Source organism: Elephantulus edwardii, unplaced genomic scaffold (genome assembly GCF_000299155.1).
Source record: "Elephantulus edwardii isolate Elephantulus edwardi_28Jun2011 unplaced genomic scaffold, EleEdw1.0 scaffold00049, whole genome shotgun sequence".
Classification (NCBI taxonomy): domain Eukaryota; kingdom Metazoa; phylum Chordata; class Mammalia; order Macroscelidea; family Macroscelididae; genus Elephantulus; species Elephantulus edwardii.
In genome coordinates this window covers 12,865,786-12,890,076 of record NW_006399799.1, presented here as the reverse complement: position 1 = coordinate 12,890,076, position 24,291 = coordinate 12,865,786, and the positions used below count along the sequence as shown (strand labels likewise).

The 24,291-nt window shown below is 46.0% G+C and overlaps 1 protein-coding gene across 1 annotated transcript; it reads left to right on the top strand.

Moving 5' to 3' along the window:
- The first annotated feature begins 15,265 nt into the window (after positions 1-15,265).
- Positions 15,266-15,814, top strand: CITED4 (Cbp/p300-interacting transactivator, with Glu/Asp-rich carboxy-terminal domain, 4). The gene has a single exon (XM_006886516.1). It carries the CDS (start codon positions 15,266-15,268, stop codon positions 15,812-15,814), a length of 549 nt encoding a protein of 182 aa, XP_006886578.1.
- The last annotated feature ends 8,477 nt before the right edge of the window (positions 15,815-24,291 follow it).

Here is a 24,291-nt window from a genome sequence, read left to right as displayed (position 1 = left end):
GATGAAAGAAGAAGTTCAGGCTGCTTTGAAGGACATGGCAAAAAATAAGGCTCCAGGAATAGATGGTATGCCAATTGACATTGAAGGAGAGAACTACATGGTTTAAAATTCAGAAGGAAGTATGGCAGGGTTGTATTTTTTTATACCTATTGAATATGTATGCTGAGCAAATTATTTGAGAAGCTGAACTCTGTGAAGAGGAGTGTGGCATCAGGACTGAAGGGAAACTCATCAATAACCTGCATTATGCAGATGACACAACCTTGCTTGCTGAAACTGAGGAGGCCTTGAAGCACTTGTTGCAGAAGATCAAGGAATGCAGCCTTCGATATGGATTGTGTCTCAATGTCAAAAAAGCAAAGATTCTTACCACCCAACCGATACGTAGCATCATGATGGATGGAGAAAAGATTGAAACTGTCAACAGCTCCATCTTGCTTGAATCCACAATTAACATCCTCGGTACTAGGAGTAAGGAAATAAGGAGTTGCATTAAACTGGGAAAATTGGCAGTTAGGAACCTTGACAAATTATTGAAGAGTAGTGATGTCAATTTAGTACTAAGGTGCATCTGATTCAGACTATGGTCTTTCCAATTACTAGCTATGCATCTGTGACCTGAACAATGAATAAGGATGAAAGAAGAAGAATTGAGCTGTGGTGTTGGAGAAGAGCACTGAACATCCCATGGATGGCCAAGAGAACAAATGTATATGTCTTGGAGAGGTTGCAGCCACAGTGCTCTTTGGAGGCAAAAATGATGAGACTTCACCTCACATACTTTGGACATGTTGCTAAGAGATGCTATTCCTTGGAGAAGGATATGATGTTGGGAAGGGTGGAGGGTCGGTAAAGGAGAGGAAGACCCTCAACCAGGTGGATTGACACGATGACTGCTACAATGGGCTCTCGTGTGTCAGGAAGTGTGAGGATGGGGCAGGACAGAACAGGGTTCAGATCTTTCGTTCATAGTGTCGCTATGAGTTGTACTCAACTCGACGGCACCTAACAACTACAACAACAATGTTGAGAAAAGGAGCTCTGGTGGAACAAGGAGTTAAACATTGGACTATGAACTGAAACTTTGGTGTTTCACACCAAGAAGCCATTCCTTGAGAGAAAGATGAGGCAGTCGTCTTCCATAAAGATTTTTAGTCCTGGAAACCCTATAGGAAGTTCTATTCTGTCCTATAGGGTTACTACTGTGAGAATTAACTCAACAGTAGTGGGAGAGGGTGTTAGAATAAATGCTATTGCCCCATAACTTGATTACTTAGCGTTGCTAAAGCAGAAAAAGCACAAGTGAGAGGTTTTAAAGGCCAGAAATGTATTTAATCACCTTTACAGAGGCTAGAAGTCCAAGTCGACATCTTGGTCATGTGCCGTTCTTCTTCAAGCCTGTTTCCCAATTTCTGGTGTCCTCCAGTAATACTGATGCTCCTCAGGATCTGACATCCCCTGTGTTTATCTTTTTGTTAATTCTACTCCCTTTATGACCCAGGGACAATTAGGTTTAGGACCCATCTCACACTGTATAGCTACATTAAGATAACAAAACACTTTTCCCAAACAGGCGCACATCTACAGGTATAGGTGCCTGGGCTTCCATACATATTGTAGTGGACACTGTTCAATCCATAACACCTCTCTAGAGACTGCATCTTCATCCCAAGAAAGAAAGGCAAGCAGACAAACTGCCAAAACGTTGTTTTGGTAAATTCATCTGCCTCTAAAATTTCATAAGTGGCTGTACCCAGGCTCCCTACTCACATCTTGTGGGCCAGGAGTGTGTTACGTGGATGCCCCTGCCTTCAAAGGAAGCCTCAAGGATCTGCTTCTTTCTGGTCATGCTTCTGCTCTGAATAAAATCAACCTTCTGTCATTCTACAGCTTGAAATATTTATTAGACACCTGTGATTGCTATTGTTGTGTACTGTCAAGTCGAAACCAACCCATAGCTGATCCTCTGGTCTTCTGGAGTGAATCACATGGGAGGAGATTGCCCACCCATCTCCCGTGGAGCAGCTGGTTTTATTTGTTGAAAGTTGCTGCCTCGTTTTGCAGTTACAGAATGATTGTGCTTCGTTCCCAGGAGCTCTGGTGGCTTAGTCCTAAGGATCTGTTAACTCGAAGGCCCCTCTCCGGGAGCTCAAATCCCCCAGCAGCTCCTCAGGAAAAAGGTGGGCAATCTCCTTCTACGTGACTCACAACCTCAGAAAATCTCCGGCAAGGTCATCTATGGACAGCAACGAGTTGAAATTTTTGGGTTTTGTGCTCAGTTAGTTAAACCTAACATCAGATGCTTACAACTTTAATGTGGTAAGCACATTAAAATTGAGTTAAATTAAAACTGAGTTGTTTATAATGTTATGACAAGATGTACGTGATAAGGGCCTGTGCTGCCAATCCAGAGTCACATTGTTTGAACCCACCAGCTGCTCCACAGGAGAACTACAGGCAATCTCCTCTCGTGTGATTTACTGCCTCTGAAAACCCACTGGAGGATCAGCTATGAGTCAGTTCCAACTCTATACTACACAACAACAACAACGGCGTGTGAGGAAGCTCTGGTGGCTTAGTGGTAAGGAGTCCCCCTGCCAATCCCAAGGCTGACAGTTTAAATCCTTATGTCCTGAAAGGGGCTGGACAAAGGAGAAGAGAGCGGGAGATAATTGTGTCCTCCCTTGGTGAAGCAGAGTTTTACCCTGGGACTTACTCCTTCCTTGGTCAGTACACACCTGGGCCAAAGACTGCTGTAGCCCAATCGCATCTTGCCAGGCAGATACAAGGAGAGAAATGGACAGTCTCCTCCCATGCAATTTATGGCCTCTGAAAACCTGCTGAAGAGTCATCTAGGAGTCAGTTTCAGCTCAATGGTACAAAACAACAACAGCAATGGCATGTATAAGAAGCCCTGGTGGCATAGTACCTAATTTGTTGAGCTGCTAATGGACCTCCACCAGCTGTCCCAAAGGAGGCAGATGAGCAGTCTCCTATAAAGATTCACAACCTCAGAAACCCAATGGACAGTTGTCGTGAGTCGGAACCAAGTCAATTACAGTGGGGTGAATGGGAACAGACACCTACGGTTTGGGTTTTGAATCTTTCCCCACTTACCTATTCTCAGTTGTCCAAAAGAAAAAAGAAGAAAAGTATTTTTTTCACACTGTTGAAAAAACTTTTTGATACACACATGAATTTAATCTTTAGAAGGTCCCATGTATCAATTTTATCCTCTTCAGATTGTGCATTTCTGGTTGTATTTGACAGTCTCTTTATACTTTGGACTAGTACTTCTAAGCTTGATCCCAGTTTGTCTCTTATGAATGTTATGGTCTTGGGCTTTACTCCCAGGTCTCTGATCCACCTTGAATTGATTTTTGTGTATGATGTGAGATGTGGATCCTGGTTCAGCTTTCTGCAGGTGGAAGTCCAGTTTTGCCAGCACCATTTGTTGAAGAGGTTGTCATGTCCCCATTTGATAGCTTTGATTTCCTTATTGAATATCAGTTGACCATAGATAGCTGCGTCTATTCCTGGGTTCTCAGTTTGGCACTTCATCAGAAAGCTGAACATAGAAATTCCATGTGGCTCAGCTATTCCACTAATTTGAATATGTTGTTGTTATTGTTGTTGTTAAATGCCATTGAGTCGCAGGCGACTCATAGCGACCCTGTGAAGGAGAGTCCTTGATGCTTGTGTGTCTTTTATCCTCTCTCCAGGTTCATAATGTTTCCAGAGATAAGCTATTACAGAAGTGGATGCCACTCCTGCTTCCAAGTTGTTTTAATCGGGGAGGTCCACCCCACACTGTCTGCATTGGGTAACCAGCCATTAATGCATTCGACACATCAGTGTCACAGTGTTCAGCCTCACAGCAAACATAAGTTATGGCTGTACGGCAAGTGGACACACCAGAGCTATGTGACCTAGAGGAATGTTTGAACAAAAACAATGAAAGATAGGCCCGAGGGCCGGGAATTAAAAGTCACCCACCTTTGGCTTGGTAGCATCGCTTTCTGTCCACTGGGCCAACTGATCTCTATGTTGATAGAGTCAACAGCAGGTGACTCATAGCAACCCTATGAAGGAGAGTCCTCAACACTTGTGTGTCTTTCATCCTCTCTCCAGGTTCATAAGGTTTCTGGAGGCAACAACAACCAGTATTGCAAGAACATGGAAACAGCCCAAATGTCCAACTACAAACGAATGGATTGAGAAATTATGGTACATTTACACAATGGAATGCTATGTAGCATGCAGGAGCAATGATTTTGTAAATTATTACCTAACTTGGGAGGGACTGGAGAGCATTAGGCTGAGTGAATAACTCAGTCCCACAAGGATAAATATTGTATAAAACCATTATTGTAGAATGAGTTTAAGGAACCAAGAGGGGTGGGAGAGGTTGGATTGGAAGCAGAGGGATGAGGATGCGCAGGGGGAGCGGGAATTAATCATGGGTTGTACAATTTGATGGGCGGTGAGGGAAAGTGAAAGAATTTGTTCTTGAAAACAATGCATTCAAATTTTATAAATAAACTAGTAGAAAATATTAAAAAAAGAAAAGTATTTCTTAAATTCATAACATCTCAGATTGAATAAAACACAGTATGTTGCAGGCACTATTCTAAGTGTTGGAGATACAACCAGCAAATGAAACAGACAAAGTCCCCTACCCCCAGGAAGCTGGCAGGTTAGTAGTTTTCAGTGAGGCTCAATGTCAAGAAGACAAAGATTCTCACCACTGGACCAATTGGCAGCATCAGGATGGATGGTGAAGAGATTGAGATTGTTCACAGCTTCAGTTTGCTCGGCTCCACAGTCAACACTCTTGGCACCAGCAGTCAGGAAATCAAAAAGTGTATCGCGATGGGAAAGTCTGCTGTTAGGGACCTCTCTAAAGTACTCAAGAGCAACGGTGTCTCTTTGGAGACTAAGGTGTGCCTGATACAGGCCATGGTCTTTGCAATCGCTTGTTATGCATCAGAGAGTTGGACAATGACTAGGGAGGACAGAAGGAGAGTTGATGCCTTTGAGCTGTGGTGCTGGAGAAGAGTATTGAATGTACCATGGACTGCCAAGAAAACAAACAGATTCATCTTGGAGAGGATTAAACCAAGCTACTCCTTGGAGGCAAGGATTCTGGGGCTTCGTCTGACATACTTTGGACATGTTGCCAGGAGGGACAGGCCCTTGGAGAGGGACATCATGCTTGGGAGGGTGGAGGGACAGCGCAGGAGGGGAAGACCCTCTATGAGATGGATTGATTCGGTGACTGGGATAATCGGAATGGGTGTGTCAGAGGCAGTGCAGTTGGCGCAGGATAGAGCAGGGCTTAGGGCTGTTGTGCATAGGGTCGCTATGAGTCGCAAACAACTCGACGGCACATAACAACAACAACAACAAAATTTTATTTATTGTATTATATCTATTGTTTAAACAATAAAAAGTAAGTGAATTCTTTACTGTGTTAAAAAATGGTAAGTGCTTAGAAAACAAAAAAGTAAAACATGGTAAGATCCATTGATCTTGGGGAAGGATAGAGAAAAACTACTGTATCAATATATCCGTTGTCATTGGTGTATAATAAAACAATAAATATGTATTCTCTCAATATCTGTAGCCAAGAATTCAGGAATGCGTTAGCTGGGTCATTCTGACTCAGAGTCTCTCACAAAGTTGCAGACTAGATGTCTTCCAGGGCTGCAGTCATCCAGAGGCTTGACTAGGGCTGAAGGATTAGTTTCCAAGATGGTTCACACATATGGCAGTTGGCAAGAGACCTTAGATCCTCTCTGGCTATTGGCCGGAGGTCTCAGTTCCTTGTCATGTGGGTTTCTCCATAAAGCTACTTAGAGTCCGTGTCCTCGTGACAAAGTAGGTAACTTCCCCTAGAGCAAGTGATTCAAGGGAGAGAACCAGGAACTCTTATGACCTAGTTTTGGGAGTGATGCCATCACTTCAACTATGTTTGGAAGAAATGATACCATCCCTAACTATATTCTGTTTGTTTGAAGTGAGTCACTAAGTCTAACCCGTGTTCAAGGAGAGGGGAATTTAAGTCCTACTTCTTTGAGGAAAAAGACAGTCAAAGAACATAGACATTATTTGGAAACCACTACAATTAAATGGAGTGGTCAGGATAAGAGGAAGGAAGTGAGGCAATTAGCCAAACAGATAGAAGAGGATATTCCAGGCACAGGAAACCGTTGGGACTGTTGGGGCAGGAACTTATCTGGCATTCTGGTAAAACAGAAAGGGAGAGTGAATGTGAAGGAGACAGCTGGCAGGGCTGCCACACTTGTTTCCTTAACTATTTGCTGTATGACCTTGGACAAGTCACTTCCGTCTCTGAGTCCTGAGTTCTTCTTCTGTGGAATGAGAATGGTTACTGTTATTGTTGAGTGCAGCTGAGCTGACCACAACACATAGAAGCCCTGTGAACACCAGGTCTGAACCTTGCTTGATCCTGCACCAGTCTCACTATCTCCATTATGCTCAAGCCCACAGTCAATCCATCTCGTTGAGGGTGACTCAAAAGTTTATTATGAGGTGTAAGTAATATAACACATGTAGAGCATCCAGCCTGAGCCTGCCTAAAACATACTCAATAAACATGCTACTCCTATAGCCCCTTTCAGGTGCAATAACCTCCTTCATGCCAGCCTGGTTCGAGATGCAGTAATGCAGGTCATTACTGAGGTGTCTTAGAGGGCATGGCCCTGAGGAAGTCTCATCAAAGCATCTCCCTCCTCTACAGCCTAAAGAAAGATCTGCCCATCAGAGCCTGGATCTCTGGGCTAAAGCATCTCCAGGTTTGAATTCTCAGTGAATTAAACTTAGGTACCTCTGCCAGGAACCAGGGAGCCAGGTCAGAAACACCAGATTAACTCTTTCCAGGCACCTTTCCTGAACCTTCTAATCCCAAAGAACCCACAGAACAATATCTCCTGAGCTCTATCTGACCTCACCCTGTGCCATTGTCATGTGCCGTCAGGTCGCGTTTGACTCAAAGTGACCCTGTGCACAACAGATGTGAACTCTTTGTCCTAGGCTCCACCGCCCTCATCATCTCTGACACGCTCAAGCGCATTGGAAATGGGGCTGTCAGCAAAAGTAAACCCAAGAGGGTTTCAAGTCCTTTGCCTCCTCCAGCCAGCCAGGACCTGGATCTTAGGGGAGTAGCCTCTCATGTCCTGTAGGTGTCTGCACAAAGGGAAAGAGAGAGGGGGCTAACTACCTCCTCACTTGGTGGAGCAGAGCGACTCCTTCGGACGAATTCTCTCCTTGGTCCAGACTCACTTGTGCCACAGGTTACTGTGGCCAGTCAGGTCATGCTGGGCAGACAGCAAGACTTTACCGGCCCCCCATGGTCTTGGAAAAATGTGACTCCGGGTGAAAGGAGCTCAAATCAGTCAGAAGGCCCTGTGCCAAAAGCTACAAATGAGGCTTCCAGCTCCAGCTCCAGCGCACACATCGAGTGACCACAGCCAAGTTCCTCGGCCATTTTCTGATCTCTCCGTCCAAAAGAATAATGATGGCTATTCTGCCCAATTTATTCATTCAACAAATATTTATTAAGTCTTTATTATGTGCCAAGAGCTGTTCTGGTGCCTTGAAAATACTGTGTAGGACAAAGAATTCAAGGCTTTGGCTCTCAAGGAACTGACCTTTGGCAGGGGAGACACTATTGAAATAATGTTAGTGATGATAGATGTTAACAAAAGCCAAAGGTGCTACGGAAGCATCCCGAGGAGGGGGTTCACGTGGAGGGCTGGACAAAGACAAGGGGTGAATCAAGAGAAAGTTCAGAGAAGAGCATTTGAAGCACAGTGAGCAGTAGATACCCCCATGAAAGAAATGTGCTCAACGAGCCCAAGAAACACTGAGGAAGCAGTTCATGAAATGCAAGGAATAATTTCGAGGTCTGACCAAAGCAATGCTTTCAAAGCACGAGTTAGATCATGTCACTCCTCTGCCAAACGGAGCTCTGGTGGCCCTGCAACCCCCAAGGCACGCGGTTCGAACCCACCAGCTGCTGTTTAGGAGAAAGAGGGGTAATCTCCTTCTTTGCCCAGCTATAGATCAGCTATGGGTTGGTTCCAACTCACCTCAACACAACAACAACAACTCTTTTCCAAAGGCCTTACAAGATCCCACAGGTTCGTGTGCTCTGCCTTCTTGTCGGGCTCCCTTGCCTCCTCTCCCCTGCACTCCCTCTACTCCAGTCAGCAGCCTCCTGTTTGTTCCTCAGCCATGAGGGGCCATCTGCCTGCCCTAAGCTTTACCATAAAGAAATGATTCTTAAGATTATCTGCACGGCTTGTTAAAGTACAGATTACCCGTACAGCAAGGTTCACTACAGCGCTATTCACAAGAGCTAAAATAGTGCAAACAATTCAAAGGACCATCACAGATAAATAGATAAACACAACACGAGCTGTTTCACACAATGGGATATTACTTAACCGGAAAGAGAAATCAAGTCCTGATATATATCACGACATGGATAAACCTTGAAAATGTCATGCCAAGTGAAAAGAGTCAGTGACAGAAGCACTGAATCATACAATAACATGGTGGGATTCCACTGAAATGAAATCGGTAAAGCCTATAGTCAGAGTGGTTACCAGGAACGGGAGAGAGCCATTGCTTTGGGGAACTGAGTTTCTTTCACGGTGATGGAATGATTTGGGAAAGAATCCAATGGTGGTGCCATAGTCTGTAGGGTGCTGTGCTGCTCAGCAAAAGGTTATCTGTCTCTGGCGGTTTGAATCTGCTCGTGGCTCTGAAGGAGAAAGATGAGTTGGGTAGTCTCCTCCAGTTAGGATTTATTGTGAGTCAGAATGTTTGGATGGCTGTGAGTGAGATAGATTGTTGTTGTTGTTGTTGTTAGGTGTTGTGGGGTTAAGGGTTTATTGCTCAGAATGGCTTTCCTAGCCATTTGACTTTGACTTTGTCAAGTGGATGGATGGGAATAGCGTATAGAGCTAGCCTGTCCACAATGCCATTGGGTAATCTCATCATTTAATTGAGTAAATTCAGCAGCAGCATAAGAGAATCTACCCACTAGCAAAGAAGAAGTGCATGCAAAGCTTAGACCAGGAAGCTGTCGTGTGAACGCAGCAAGGGAACACTACATGGTTTAAAATAAAGAAGGGGGTGTATCAGGGTTGTATTCTCTCTCCATACCTATTCAGTCTGTATGCTGAGTAAATTATTGAAGAAGCTGGACTCTCTGAAGAGGAGTGTGGTCAGGATCAGAGGAGAGTGACTGAACAGAAGGCTCTCTGTTGACTAAAGGAAAGCAAAAGGGAGAAAGACCCTCAGTGAGATGGATTGCCACAGTGTCTACAGCGAAGGGTTTGAGGGTGTCAGACAGAATGGAGATGAACACGACACGACAGCATTTAGATCTGTGTTCACAGGGTTGCTAAAAGTCATACTCAGCTTAACAGCACAGGGCAACAAACTAAATAACTTATTCACACACTTTTTTTAAAAAAGGAAACCTGGTGATATGTGAATCCCAGACTCAGACTGGTAGTATCCCAAGATCACCCTCATTAGAATGGCATGTGTTTTTTAAAACATAGATCCTCATGACATATGCTCAGAGCCTGTGTTGGGAGATTTGAGGTGAGAGATTCTATGTCCTTAGGCTTTTCTCCCACTCACAACTTGGGGGGAGTTGGAGTGCAGCTAGGTTTGGAAACTGCTGTGTGGAACTATAATTGAAGGAGGAAACAGGAGACTCAATTCTGGTGTACAGCTGTCATGCTTTGCCAAACTCTTATCCTGCCCTTGATCACCTGTGACCTTCCCAGAAGCTCTCAAGGTGGGTAGGTGGGAATTACCACCTTCCCACCCCGACATCCCCATCCTACCCCCCAACTTCCACTCCCATTGATAGAGCAGAAAGCAGCACCACACCCACCATCAACTGTCACACTGCCTTCAGCTCCTGCCCCTGACTCTCTAGGGTTCTCCACCCTGCATGTACTTGATAAGCCCAAGTTCCAGGAAGTCCTAGGCACTGGGTATCTACAGAAAATAGCACTGCAATCTTGTCCCTGTCTAAACAGCTGACATTCATCTTTTAGGTAACTTTACCATAATATTACTTCAAGAATACAAGTCACCATGCTCACTGATCTTTTACTAACTTACAGTATTGCACCATATGAAAATTACAATGGCAGCTTCCTTGTTTACTGATGAAAATTAGTCTCTGGCACGCTTAAAGTAATTTTATTTATCCAGTTTCTTCTCTTTCTACTCTTAGAAGAGTGAGTCACACAGCATGTTTTGACCTCTGAAGATGCTCAGCTCCTCAAATTCTGGTTTTAACTTGCTGAATGGTCCCTCACAGTTAGATGGAAATTGTATTGGCTACTGGAAACTACTTGGTGGTGTTCCCCCTTCACGTGGCACCCAGCATACACACCTTTGACCCCAACACAACTTAGGGGGTGGGGGTGGGGGAAGAACCAGAGTAGGGAGGGGAAAGGACAAGAGCTGAGAACTTGCAGAGGGCAAGGTTCAAGCTGAGTTTCTCCAGGCCCAGGGGAAAGAAAGACTCCAGCTGCTTTAAGGAAACACATTGCCCTCATGTGCTAAAGAGGCTTAGTATAATCCCAAGAAAAGCACTTTTTCCTTTTGTGTCTTAGTCTTCTTATTTGCAAATTAGGGCTCAATTAGGGAGCTCTGGTGACAAGAGTTCACAGGAAGTGTTGCCGTTAACCCAAAGGCAGTGCTTCTCTGGCAGTTCAAATTCACTGGCTGCGAGGGGAAAGATGGACAATCTCATCTAGTGCAATTTATCCCCTGGGGGAAATGGGCAACCTCCTCCAGCCTCTGGAAGCCAAGCAGAGAGTTACTATGAGTTCTGACTTGACAGATATAAGTTCTGACTGGACAGCAGTGAATGAGGGAGAGAGTCCATGCCCTATGGGGCAGTGCTGCTTGGTCCTCACTGGTTGCTACAAGTTGGTGGTGGTGAATTTGGGTTTCTTGGTTTGTTTTTCACTCTGTGTTCTGGCCCTTGATAAAAGGCTTGTAGAATGCAAGCCGATCACTGTTGACTTTAACTCCTGATAACCCCATGTGTGTCAGAGTACAGCTGTGCTCCACAGGGCTTTGGGTTTTTCTCTCTGCACACACACACACACACACACAGAGTCTTTTTTACTTGTTATGCTTCAGAGAGCTGGAAAATGACTAAGGATGACAGAAGATGCTTTTGAGTTGTGCTGGAGAAGAGTCTTGAACATAGCATGGACAGTCAAGAAAACAAATGGGTCTGTCTTGGAGAGGGCGAAACCAAGTTTCTCATTGGAGCCTAAGATTTTGAAATGCTATCTCACATACTTTAGGCACGTGGCCAGGAGAAAGCTCTGTCCTTGGAGAAGGACATCATGCTCAGAAGGGTGGCGGGACAGTGCAGGAGAGGAAGACCCCAGATGAGATGGACTGACACAGTAACTTAGACAATGGGTGTTGGTATGTCCGAATTAGTGCGACTGGCTCAGGACAGGGCAGGGTTCAGAGCTGTTGTACATAGGGTCATTATCAGTGCCAGGCAACTTTACCATAACAACAGTCAACAACAACATATTATATTGGTTGGTTTTTTTTATTTAAGCTTCTTGTTTAGAGTCAACAAGACCTCATGGAGGAGCTTTGTAGTTAAAAGTAGGTTGTTGTTATATTTTGGAGGAACATTCTTCTAAGTGGTACAGCACTCTTCTGTCAATTTGCTGTACTGAGATAGCCTGGGGTTGCTGTGATGCTGGACCTTGTGCCACTGGGATGTCAAATGCCTTAACAGTTAACTCATGGTAAACAGTGTTTGGTGGAGGTCCCAGTTTAAGACAGGTTTGGAAGCACTTCCTAAACAATATGCCTCTAGGAACTCTATGAACTTTGAGAAACAACAATAGTTATAGAAAGACTTCAGGTTCATAGGGTCACTAAGAATCATGCTCAACTCTACGGCAATCAGCATCAACAACAATTCTCTCTCTCTCTCTCTCTCTCTCTCTCTCTCTCTCTCTCTATATATATATATATATATATATATATATATATATATATATTTGAGTGAAAGTTTACAAAGCAAATAAATTTCTATTCATTCATACACACATTGTCTTTCTGTAACCTCAGTTTCTATACTCACAGTGTAAGTTCATTTTCTCCACTTTCTCCTTGTCATTCTGATTTCCACTGACCATTCTGTGTAACTCTCCATCTTCTCTTTCTTTAGGTATATTGTGTTGATCATTCCTTTAGCAGATTTCCTCTTATCATCTTATTATATATGTTTTGCCTATTCACTAATCTTTACTTTCTTCCATCTCTAGTAACTATCCAAGAATGATTCTCTCTTTCTTTAGCTTTTGGTATAGTGGCCCTGTATAGTATTTGTCCTTTTGAAATTGACCTATTTTGCTCAGCACAATGTCCTCTAGATGCATCCTTGTTCTGCAGTACTTTGTGAAGTCTTCGCTGCTTTTTAGCATTACATACTACTCAATTGTGTGACTACTCCATAGTCCCTTTTTCCATTCTTTTGTTGGTAGACATTTGGGTTATTTCCATCTCTTTGCTATTGTAAGTAATGCGGCAATAAACAGCAATGTGTTCACGCGGAACTTCTCATTTCTTTAGGTTGTATACCCAGTAGTGGGATTGTTGGATCAAATGGAATATGATCTAGTTTAACCTCTGCTGACTGTACAGTTTTAGTTACACTTGATAGTCTATTTACAACATATATCAGCACTTTTAAATTTACCTCAACTTTTTATTTGATGATCTTTATAGTCTTAGGTTTGACACCTAGGTCTTTGATCCATCTTGAGTTAGGTTTTGTTTGTTTTATTTTTTATTATTATTGTGTGTGTCTGTACCATCAAATCAGATCTGACTGATACAGGAGGAGATTGCCCCTTCTTCTCCAGCAGAGCATCTGGTGGATTCGAACTGCAAATTTCTGGGATTGCATTGCAGCTTCTTGCCACTAGGCCACCAGAGCTCTCCTTTAAGTTAGTTTTTATACATGGTATGAGGTATGGCTCTTGTGCTCATTAAAAAAAAAAAAGATAACGAGGTTTGCCAGCAATACTGTCTTTTCTCCATTTAGTGGATTTCACTTATTTGTCAAAGATCAGCTGTCCATACATGGATGGATTTACTTCTGGGTTCTCAAATCTGTTCTGTTGACCTGTGTATCTGTTTCTGGGCCAGCTCCAGGCTGTTTTGATTACTGTGGCTGTGTAGCAGGTTTTGAGATCAGGAAGTGTAACACTTCCTACTTTTTCTTCTTCCAAAGTGTTTTGCTTAACCAGGATCTCTAACCTTTCTATATATGGTTAGTGATTGTTTTTTTTCCATCTCTTTGAAGAACGATGACAGGATCTGAATTGAAGCTCCATTCAAGGAAGTTACTGGTTTTTAACCTTGCTTTCTGAGAGTGAGGAGAACTCGAAGCACTTGCTGCAGAAGGTTAAACATAGTCGCTTTCAATATGGATTTCATCTAAATGTCAAGAAAACAAAAATCCTTGCCACTGGACTGATAAGCAATATCATGATAGATGGAAAGATGATTTAAACTGTAAACAACTTCATCTTGCTTAGATCCACCTCAGTACAATTTGTACCAGATCAGGGGACATATTGCACTAGGAAAGTCTGCAATCATGGACGACTGCTCCAAATTATTGGGGAGCAATGATGTCAGTTGAGGACTAAAGTGCACCTGATTCAGGCCATGATCTTTCTGGTCACTTACTATGCATCTGAGAGCTGGACAGTGAATAAAGATGTCTTTGAACTATGGTGTTAGAGAGAAGCATTGAATATCCCATGGACCTCCAAAAGAACAAACAGAAATGCTTGGAGAAGGTGCAGCCAGAGTACTCCCTGGAAGCAAGGATGGCAAAGCTTTGTCTCACATACTTTGGGCATGTTGAGAGGAGAAGCTATTCCTTGTAGAGTGACATCATGTTTGGAAAGGTGGAGGGAGGGTGAAGGAGAGGGTCCTCAACCAGGTGGATTGACACAGTGACTGCAGCAATGGGCTTGAATGTGTCAGACTGTGAGGATGGCACAGGACAGGACAGACTTCAGCTCTGTTGTTCTCAGGTCACTATGAGTTGTACTTGACACAACGGCACCTGACAAGAACTCAGAAGTTCTAGTACTACTATTACTGTTTTCAGGGTCTCAGGGACAGAACAAAATCCAGTCTTTCTTTCATCTGAGGAATTTTTTTGAACCAGGCACTATGCAGAACTGCCACTGTTGTTCCTATGCTGCAGATGAAGAAAATTAAACCTGGTCAATGACTTGTCAATCATTTGCCCATCCACCCGACTTTGATTAAGAGCCTGTCTTGAGCCAGGCTCTGAGCCAAGTGTTGGAGATACTAAGGTGAACAAGACCTTCAAGAGAGATGCTCATAAACTACTTTAATAACAATTCAGTGCATGCTTCAACAGACTAGGTGTGGTGGGAGACAGAAGAGGAGCAACTGACAAGCCTGGAGGTGAAGGAGAAAGCTAGCTGACCTCTCAAAGGGATCCTGTGTAGAAGTATCAATTAAAATTCCCCCTTCTGCAAATGCCTCTCTGTGTATTCCTAGGAAATTAAACTCCACACTCTTTCTCGGTGCCCACCTGTAAAACTAGTAAGAGTTTGGGCTTGAGATCTGTAGATCTGGAGGCACATAGACCTCTGAACCTCCCACCCACCTTCAGTCAGTTCAAACTGGTCAGTTCTGGTTGGGCCTTGCTTCTGACCTAACTATCCCCCTTGGAACAAGCCAAACACCCTGCAGCACTGGCAGAACTCAGTCTGTGCAAGCGGCCAAAGAGGCGGAGCTTCGACTAAGGGCGGGACTGAGATCAGAGAAGGAGCAAAGAGACACGCCAAGGGGCTGTTCCGCTCAGCCAATGGGTGCTCGGGGGCGAGGCCGCTCAGCCTCAGAGTATAAGAGACCGCTGAGGGGCGCGGCGCCAAGGTCTTCGGAGCCGACCTAATTCATGTGCCAAGGCTCTTCGGCTGGAGCTACGACCTCCGGCCGCGCAGGTGCGCGAAGCCAGTGCGTCCTGGGCTAGCTAGATAGGGCCACCGGGCGGTTTCGATCTTCCTTGGAACGACTGGACTGCGAGGACGGCGCGCAGCTGGGGGGCCTTCACTGCAGAGAAGCAGCTGGGCCCGGTCGGAGCCGCCCGCGCTGACCATCGCCGGTCTCCATGGCCGACCATCTGATGCTCGCTGAGGGCTACCGCCTGATGCAGCGGCCGCCGCCCGCCGCGCCCGCCCACGGCCCTCACACGCTCCGGACTCTGCAGCCTTACGCGGGACCTGGCCTAGACAGCGGGCTGCGGCCCCGGGGGGCTCAGCTCGGGCCAGCGCCGCCCCCACCCGGAACCCTGGCGTACGGGGCCTTCGGGCCGCCGGCGGCCTTCCAACCCTTCCCGGCCGTGCCGCCCGGCGCTGGCAGCGCGCACCTGCAGCCCGCGGCGACGCTGTACCCGGGCCGCGCGCCCGCGCTCCCAGGTGTCCCAGGAGGCCCCCTGGGCCTGCAGCCTGCGCCCGGCGCCCCGGCACCACTGCCGCCAGCGCACACCCTGGGCGGCATGGACGCAGAACTCATCGACGAGGAGGCGCTGACATCGCTGGAGCTGGAGCTCGGGCTGCACCGCGTGCGCGAACTGCCGGAGCTCTTCCTGGGCCAGAGCGAGTTCGACTGTTTCTCGGACTTGGGATCGGCGCCGCCCGCCGGCTCCGTGAGCTGCTGAGCTCCGCAGGCGCCTCCTGGCGTGCCCGAGAGAAGGGGGCCCGTTTGCCCCCTGGATCCTGCACTGAGGGACTGGGCCCCGCACGCGCCCTCCATGAGGGTGGAGGCAGCGGGTTATGCACAGAGTCCGAGACCCAGCGGCATCTCTGAGGCCCCTCCAGCCCCATTGGGGTGACAGTTTGGCTTTGCCTCTCCGACTTGCCGCCTTACCATAAACTGAAGGGGACTGAACCGGATCTGGGCATCCTCGTTCTTGGAATCTGTGCCCTCTCCACTTCCCTCCGATTCCCCCCCCCCCATATCTGAGCCATTCCAGCCGGGCCTCTGCCTGTTGCCCCCTCTCCTCGCTGAACCACTGCCGGGATTGGGTCCCCGGAGCCATCATCCACTGAGCCTCCTGCCCCGCTGCCTAGGTCCTGCGGGCAAGGGGCCTCCTGCCACAGGGAGGGGAAGATTATTCATCTCCAAACCCCGACAGAGCGGAGAAACGTCTCACCTGCCTCCCTCAGGCCTCCAAAACCAAAATAAAACTAGGTCACTTTACCATCTTGCGTTTTCATTTCCTTGTTCCTCCACCCCCATGTGTGTTTAGATTCCAAAGTTCTGAGGCAGTTGAGGACCCTGAGTGGGATGGAGGCCACCGCCCCTGGCAGTGCCCAGGAGAGGAAACAGACCGTTTGTTTCGAAAATAACTTGAGTTGTGCAACTGTTATGTCATAACCTGGAAAGCAAAGGCTGCGGCAGGGTGGCCGGTAACCTCGAGGGCACAGCCGTTGGGCTTCTGGGTCCTGGGGATGTGGACAGTTAGCAGTAATGTCACCGCCTGTCTACTTTGAGGGCTAGAGGAGAGCTGGGGCAGTCCTTGAGGATTCAGATGAACCCGGCTTTCAATCTAACTCTCCCTTTTCCAAGTCACAATCCACATTTTCAAAACTATTTCCTCAGAGGGAGACCGTCTCAGGTAGTTGTGAGCTAAGTGCAAGGAAGCGTTCAACACAATGGCCTCTAGCCAGTGTGAAGTACATATTAGCACCTCTAGGTCCCTAGGTGCCTCAGACACTACTGCTAACCTGTGTTGATGGTTCAGTCTCACCTGATGGTACCAGGGAAGAAAAGACCCGACAATTTGTATCCATTGAAATTCAACTCTCACAGTTCAAGCCCACTCCCATGGAGTCAGAACTGACTCATCTCCGACCCACCAATGGGTTTCTGAGGCTGTAAATCACATGGTAGGAGATGGCTCATCCCAAGAAAACCCTATGAAACAATTCTACTCTGTCACACAAGGGGTCACCATGAGTTACAACAGCATCATTATTCTACAAATTGGTGCTAGCTTTATTCCAGGTCCTGTGCCAACTTGCTCCATATTCCCACGGAGCCACAGTCCAGGTGAGGATAGGTGAGAGACAGACATGGAAATAAACTAATATTGGCAGAGGGAAAATGAGATGAGGCCTAGAAAACAGGTAGGCTGGCTAAGCAGGCCAACACAAGAGAGGGAGTGGTTTCAGCTGATTAAGTTGTTGTTATATGTTGTCAAATTGTCTGCAACTCGTAGCGACCCTATGTACAATAGCTTTCTCCTGAGCCAACCTTACTACCTCTGACATACCTACGCACATTATGCCAGTCACTGAGTCAATCCATCTCATCTAGGGTCTTCCTCTCTTGCACTGGCCCTCCACCCTTCCAAGCATAACATCCCTCTCCAAGAATCAGTCCCTCCTTGCAACATGCCTGAAATATATCTTGATGGAGCTTCAGAATCCTTGAGGCCGGTTAAGGGGAAAAGGCAATTCTGGTTTCTGGGAGATAGTGACATTGGACATGGTTATCAAAGCTTTGAACAATGAGCATGTTTTCAGTTGTTGGAGAAGGATGAAATTCAAGAGGAGACCCTGTTCAAAGACAGAGAGGCATGCAAGGACAAGGAGAATGCAAGGGAGCACAGGATGCCTGGCAGGGACAACCTTGTGGGAGAGGGACAATAAAGGTCTGCTGGCTTTACAATAGCGTGGACTTTGCTCAGCCTGGCAGGATTTGGCCTTAAAGTCTTGGACACCAGCATGAGCTCCTAACCAGAGTCTGCTGTTGATTCTCTTGGAAAGACCCCTGTGTGGCTGAGGGTACGGGAGTAGGCCAGTGCAGGGATGCCAAGTCCCGAGCTAGGAGGACTAGGCAGTGAGCCTGATGAGGACAACTGATTCTTCTGTCCCTGGTGGCTGGGCTTCCTCCAGGGCCAGGTTTGTTTGATGATGTGACTTTCCCACCAGTTATGAGTCAGTCTGGGGCACACTGTGTTGGAGCCGGATCTGAAACCACCAAGGCGTGAGGTGGGCGGCAGGAGGTGCCTGGCAAGTGAATAGAGGTCTCCCAAGGTAACAGAGCCTTCTGGAACAGGATGGAAAAGGAAAGCAGATGGTTTCTCGAAAGAGAGTGGACCAAGGTCTGAGCTCAAAGACGTCAGTGTTGTCCTAGATCGAAGACCCCAGGCCAGAGACAGAAATCAAGAGATGAGGCTAGATTGGGATGAGAGGTTCAGCCCTGGACCTGACTGTGCCCTGATTTCTTTCTCTCTAAGACTCACTTTCTGCACCAGGAAAAAGGACTGAGTATCCTTGCCCTTTTACTTTGTAAGGTAATAGATGAGGCAAAGCTGATCATCTCTAATGAGTCCTCCATGTGGGAAGAACTGCAATGCAAACCCAACGCCTCTATCTTTGCAGAGGGGCTACTGGCAAGCCAGACTGCAGGCAGGTGGACAAAGGATGTCAAAAGGCTCCCCTGTCCCTATTCTTGGGAGGCTTTGGACCTAATCAGCAGGACGGGAAGGTGGGTCTTTTCTGACAGTATGGAGAGGAAGTAGAAAATGTATGTTCTGACATCCTCGGGGCTCAGTGCAGCAGTGGCTCTTACTGGACCTCGGTCAAAGCATTTCATCCTTTGAGTCTCCTCTACGTGAGTCATAACAGCTTCCTGTGGTTCTAGTGGGGTGTCTCTCGCCTCTTTCTTGGGGTCACCCTTTTAAAGCAACCTGTTGACACTCCTCTGTCTATATGTGCTCTTATACCTGTGCTAGGCATAAAATTTACTCTTATACCTGTGCTGGGTCTTTGGGCTCAGCTCTTTTATGACTGGAATCAGAGTGATGGCACAGACGACATTTTTACCTCCTTTTTTACCCCTCAAAGTTCTTTATTTTAATAAATCACCTTTAGGTTGAATTTCACTACCAAATAGTTTTCTCAAGAAAAGCATAACTTCTCTAGGCTTCATCCATAATATGCAGATGGGAATAGGACGAGATCGGAGCTGCTGAGATTAAACAATTTGATGCACAAAATGTGTTTAAGCCAGCACCTAGTCCCTAACACAATGTGTTTTGTGCTATTCTGGACCAATGGGTTTTGGGGAGAGGTCTCAAGGTGGTTAGTGGTTCATCAGCACCACAGAAGAAAGGCCTGGCAATCTGCTTCCATAAATATTATAGTCAAGATATTCTCTATCACGAGTTAGCAACAATGACTTGTTGGTTTGGGGTTTTGTTTTTTTTCCCTTTTCCTATTAAAATCTTCAGTTTGAATTTGCATGTGAGTAGTTGCTGGTCTGTTCTACAGTCAGCACCTGGCCTAGTTTTCACAGCTGATATTGAGTTTTTCCAATTAATCCAATTCCTGTGTAGACCGTTGGGTGAGGTCCATGTGTATGTTGTTGTTGTTAAATGCCATCGCCTGTGACTCATAGCAAACCTATGCACTGAAACTTGCTCTATCCTGAGCCAGTCTCATTGTCTCAAACACACCGATCTCAATTACCCCAGTTACTGTGTCAATCCATCTCGTTTGAGGTCTTCCTCTTCTGTGCTGTCCATCTACCCTTACAAACATGATGTCCTTTCTCTAGGGACTGGTCCCTCCTAGCCATATGCCAAAATATATGAGATGGCGCTTCAAAATCCTTGCCTCCAAGTCTAGTTCATCCTCTTCAGGATAAACCTGTTTGTTCTCTTGGAAGTCCGTGGTGTGTTGAATGCTCTTCTCCTGAACTATAATTCAAAGGCATCAATTCTCTTTCAATCCTCTCTAGTCATTGTCCAGCTCACAGAGCAAGTAATTGCGAAGACCATGAACTGAATCAGGTGTACCTTAGTCTCCAAACTGATAGCATTTAAGCACTTTTGAGAGGTCCCTGAGAGCAGCCTTCCCTAGAGCAATTAGTCGGTTTTGACTATTGGGGCCAAGAGTGTTGATTGTGGAGACGAACAAGTTGAAATTGTTAACAACCTCAGTCTCTTCTCCATTTATCTTGGTGCTGCCAATTGGCCCAGTAGTGAAAACCTTTGTCTTCTTGATGTTGGGCTTCAGTCCATATTGCAGACTAACATCCTCGATTTGCAACAAATGCTTCAGGTCCTCTTCAGTTTCAGCAAGCACAGTTGTGTCACCTGCACATCACAGGTCACTAATGAGTCTTCCTCCAATCCTGATGCCACATTCCTCCTCACAAAGTCCAGCCTTCCAAACGATCTGTTCCGCCAAATATAGAGAGATAGGATGCATCCTTGATGCACTCCTTTCATGATTTTGAACTATGCAGTATTTCCTTGCTTTGTTCTGAGGACTGCTTCCTGGTCCAAGCATAGATTTCATTTAAGCACATTCAAGTGTTCTGGGATTCCCATTTTTTCCAAGATTAGCCACAATTTGCTATAATCATGCAGTCAAATGCCTTTACGTAGTCAATGAAACACAGATAAACATTCCTCTGGTACTCTCTGCTTTCAGCCAATGTCCATCCAACATTGATGGTGATGTCTCTAGTGCCACAAAGTCTTCTAAACTCGGCTTGTATTTCTGGTAGTTCTCTTTCAAAGTACTCTTCTAGCTGTTTGTGGATAATCTTCAGCAGGATTTTGCTTGTGTGTGATATTAATGATATTGTTCAATATTTACACATTCTGCCACTTTTTAAAAAAATGGGAATGAATATTAATCTCTTTCAGTTAGTTAACCAGGTTGTTGGCTTTCAGATTTCTTGGCACAACTTGATGAGTACATCCAAGATAGTGTCTGTCGGTTAAAAGGCGTCCATTGATATTCCATCAATTCCTAGGCCTTGTTTTTAGTGGGTTTGTTGGGGTTTTTAAAATTTTATTTTGCTTGGGGTTTTTTGCCAATTCCTTCAGTACAGTGCACGTGTTGTGTTGGTAGAAATCATCTATTTCTGGTTAATAGCATGGTACCAGGGATATTATAGCTAATGTAAGATGGATCTTGGCAGAAAGCAAAGAATACCAGAAGAATGCCTATCTGCGCTTCATTGACTATGCAAAGGCTTTTGACTGTGTGCACCACAACAAGCTATGGCTGACTCTGAGAAGAATGGGAATCCCAGAACATTTGATTGTGCTAATGCAAAACCTATACTTGGACCAAGAGGCAGTCGTCAGAACAGAGCAGGGAGACACTGGATGGTTCAAAATCAAGAAAGGGGTAGATCAGGGATGTATTTTGTCTCAATACCTTTTCAATCTGGATGCAGAACAGATCATCCGAGACACTGGGCCATACGATTAGGAATGTGGCATCAGGATTGGTGGAAGAATTATCAACAACCTGCGTTACGCAGATGACACAACCCTGCTTGCTGAAACTGAGGAGGACCTGAAACTCTTGCTGCAGAAGGTCAAGGACTGCAGTCTTCAATATGGATTGAAGCTCAATATCAAGAAAACAAAGATTCTCACCACTGGGCCAATGGGCAGCATCAGTATGGATGATGAAGAGATTGAGATAGTTAACAGTTTTCGTTTACTTGGTTCCACAGTCAAAACTCTTGGTAACAGCAGCCAGGAAATCAGGAGATGAATTGCATTGGGAAAATCGGCTGTGAGGGACCTCTCAAGAGTACTGAAGTGCAACGACGTCAGGCTGGAGACTAAGGTGTGCCTGAGCCAAGCTATAGTCTTTGCAGTTACGTGCTATGCATCGAAGAGTTGGACAGTGAATAGGGATGATAGAAAGATAATTGATGTCTTTGAATTGTGGTGCTGGAAAAGAGTGTTGAATATACCATGGACTGCTAGGAGAACAAACAGGTTTGTCCTGGAGAGGGTGAAGCCAGGATGTTCCCTGGAGTCAAGGATTCTAAAGCTTCGTTTGACATACTTTGGACATGTTGCAAGGAGGGACTGGTCCTTGGAGAGGGACATCATGTTTGGGAGAGTGGAGGGACAGCACAGGAGAGGAAGACCCTCAATGAGATGGATCGATTCTGTGAGTGGAGTCGTGGGAATGAATGTGTGTGAGACAGCGAGGTTGACACAGGATAGAACGGCATTTAGGGCTCTTGTACATAGGGTCACTATGAGTCGCAAACAACTTGATGGCACATAACAACAACAAGTGCATATATTTGAATGATGGTGGTATTAACAGATATTCTTTGTATGCGCTGCATATTATCCTGTCACTCAGAACATTGTATGTGAGCAGCTAACCTTGAGAAGAATAGGGATACCAGAACACCTGATTGTGCTCATGTGAAACCTACACTTGGACTAGGAGGCAGTCCTCAGAACAGTTCAAGGAGACACTGCATGTTTCAAAATCAGGAAGAGTAAAAAAAAAAAAAATCAGGAAGAGTGCATCAAGGATGCGTCCTGTCCCCATATCTTTTCGATCTCAGGTGCACCTGATCCAGGTCATGAAATTACTTACTATGAACCAGAAAGCTGGACAGTGACTAAGGATGACAGAAGAAGACTCTATGGCTTTGAGTTGTGGTGCCGAAGATGCGTACTGAGCATACCATGGGCTGCTAAGAGAACAAACAGGTCTGTCCTGGAGAGGGTGATGAGATGTATTGACACAGCCACTGGGGTAATGAGGGTAGGTGTGTCAGAGGCCTTGAGACTGGCTCAGAGCAGGGTTCAGAGCTATAGTGTTTAGGGTTGCTATGAGTCAGAGTTGATTTGACAGCACATAACAACAACAACAACAACTAGATCTTGAGGATGGTAGTGTTTTAACTAGAAAGGGGTTAGCAGTCACGCTGGTGCTAATTGAGTTTTCTGGAAACAGACTGTTTAGCCTTGGGAGTGCCCTAAGAGCAGCAGCTGTGCAGGGGAGGACGCTGAGTGAGCAGAGGAAGCCACAAAGGAGGCCCACAGCCCAAGCCAGGCCCACGGGGATGCTGGGGTTATTGTGGCCTTCAGAGTTGGACAGTTACACTCCTTAGTGTCTTTGCATCTGTCAGTTATCGGATGTGGGCTGCCCCAGGAAGTGGGGTGATTGTGGGTGAGGTGGCTTTCTGCAGCTGAGCCAGTTTCTGCAGGAGCTGCTGGCTGAAACTTGTCTGCTAACAGCACCCCCAGTGGCCAGGGCAACAATTTCCCAGCATCCACCACGAACACCAGGTTAGCAACAAGGGTGAGGCAAATGCATGTCTCCCACGTGCCACATTCACCTCCCCCTAGTCTCCAACCCAATAAGCACCTTCTGTGTTACAGCAGAGAGAAAATCTAAGAAGAGTATTAACCTTAGAGGATTACTGTGCTGAGCCTCTGTGAAGCACCTGGCACGAGGAGTGTGGAGGCCCAATTGGTTAAGCACTTGGTTACTTACCAAATGGTCTGCCGTTGCCACTCACAGGAGAAAAGAACTGGTGATGCACTCTTTAAAGATTAAACCCCACACTCATTGCTGTTGAATCAGTGCAGACCAGGGTGACCCCATAGGACAGGGTAGAACTGCCCTAAAGGGTTTTGAGGCTGTAAACTCATGGAAGTCGACCTTCGTATCTTTCTCCAGCAGGCTGGCTGGTGGGTCCAAACTACTGACCTTTCAGTAAGCAGCCAAGCTCATAACTGCTACACTATCTTAACATGTTCTGTGGCAATAGTTCTATCTCCCATATAGTTGCTTTGAGTAGGGACCTCTGGGGGCCTAGCGAGTGGGAAGTTGCAATGCCAACCCAAAGGTGGTGGTGGTTATTAGGTGTCATTGAATCAACTATGACTCATAGCAACCTTATGAGCAACAGATCTGAACCTTGAACTATCGTGTGCCATCTTCACCATCCCAATACACGTGAACTTATTGTTACAGTCACGGTGTCAGTCTTTCTTGTTGAGGGTCTTCCTCTCTTTCTCTAACCCTACACCTTTCCCAATATGATGTCATTTTCCAAAGATTTCCTTCCTGACAACATGCCCAAAGATAGGTGGTTCAAATCCATCAGCTGTTCCAGGGAAGAAAGATGGGCAATCTGTCTCTGTGCAATTCACAGCCTCTGAAAACCTGCTGGAGAGTCAGCCATGAGTCAGTTCTGACTCGATAGCAATGAGTTTGTGTTCTGAGTCAGAATTGGCTCGACAGCACAAAACAGCTCATGGTATCAGGAACTGAGAGGCACCGTCGTCACCATCATCAGGCGGGCTCTGCTAAGTGTTCAGTGGTGATTTGGTGACGA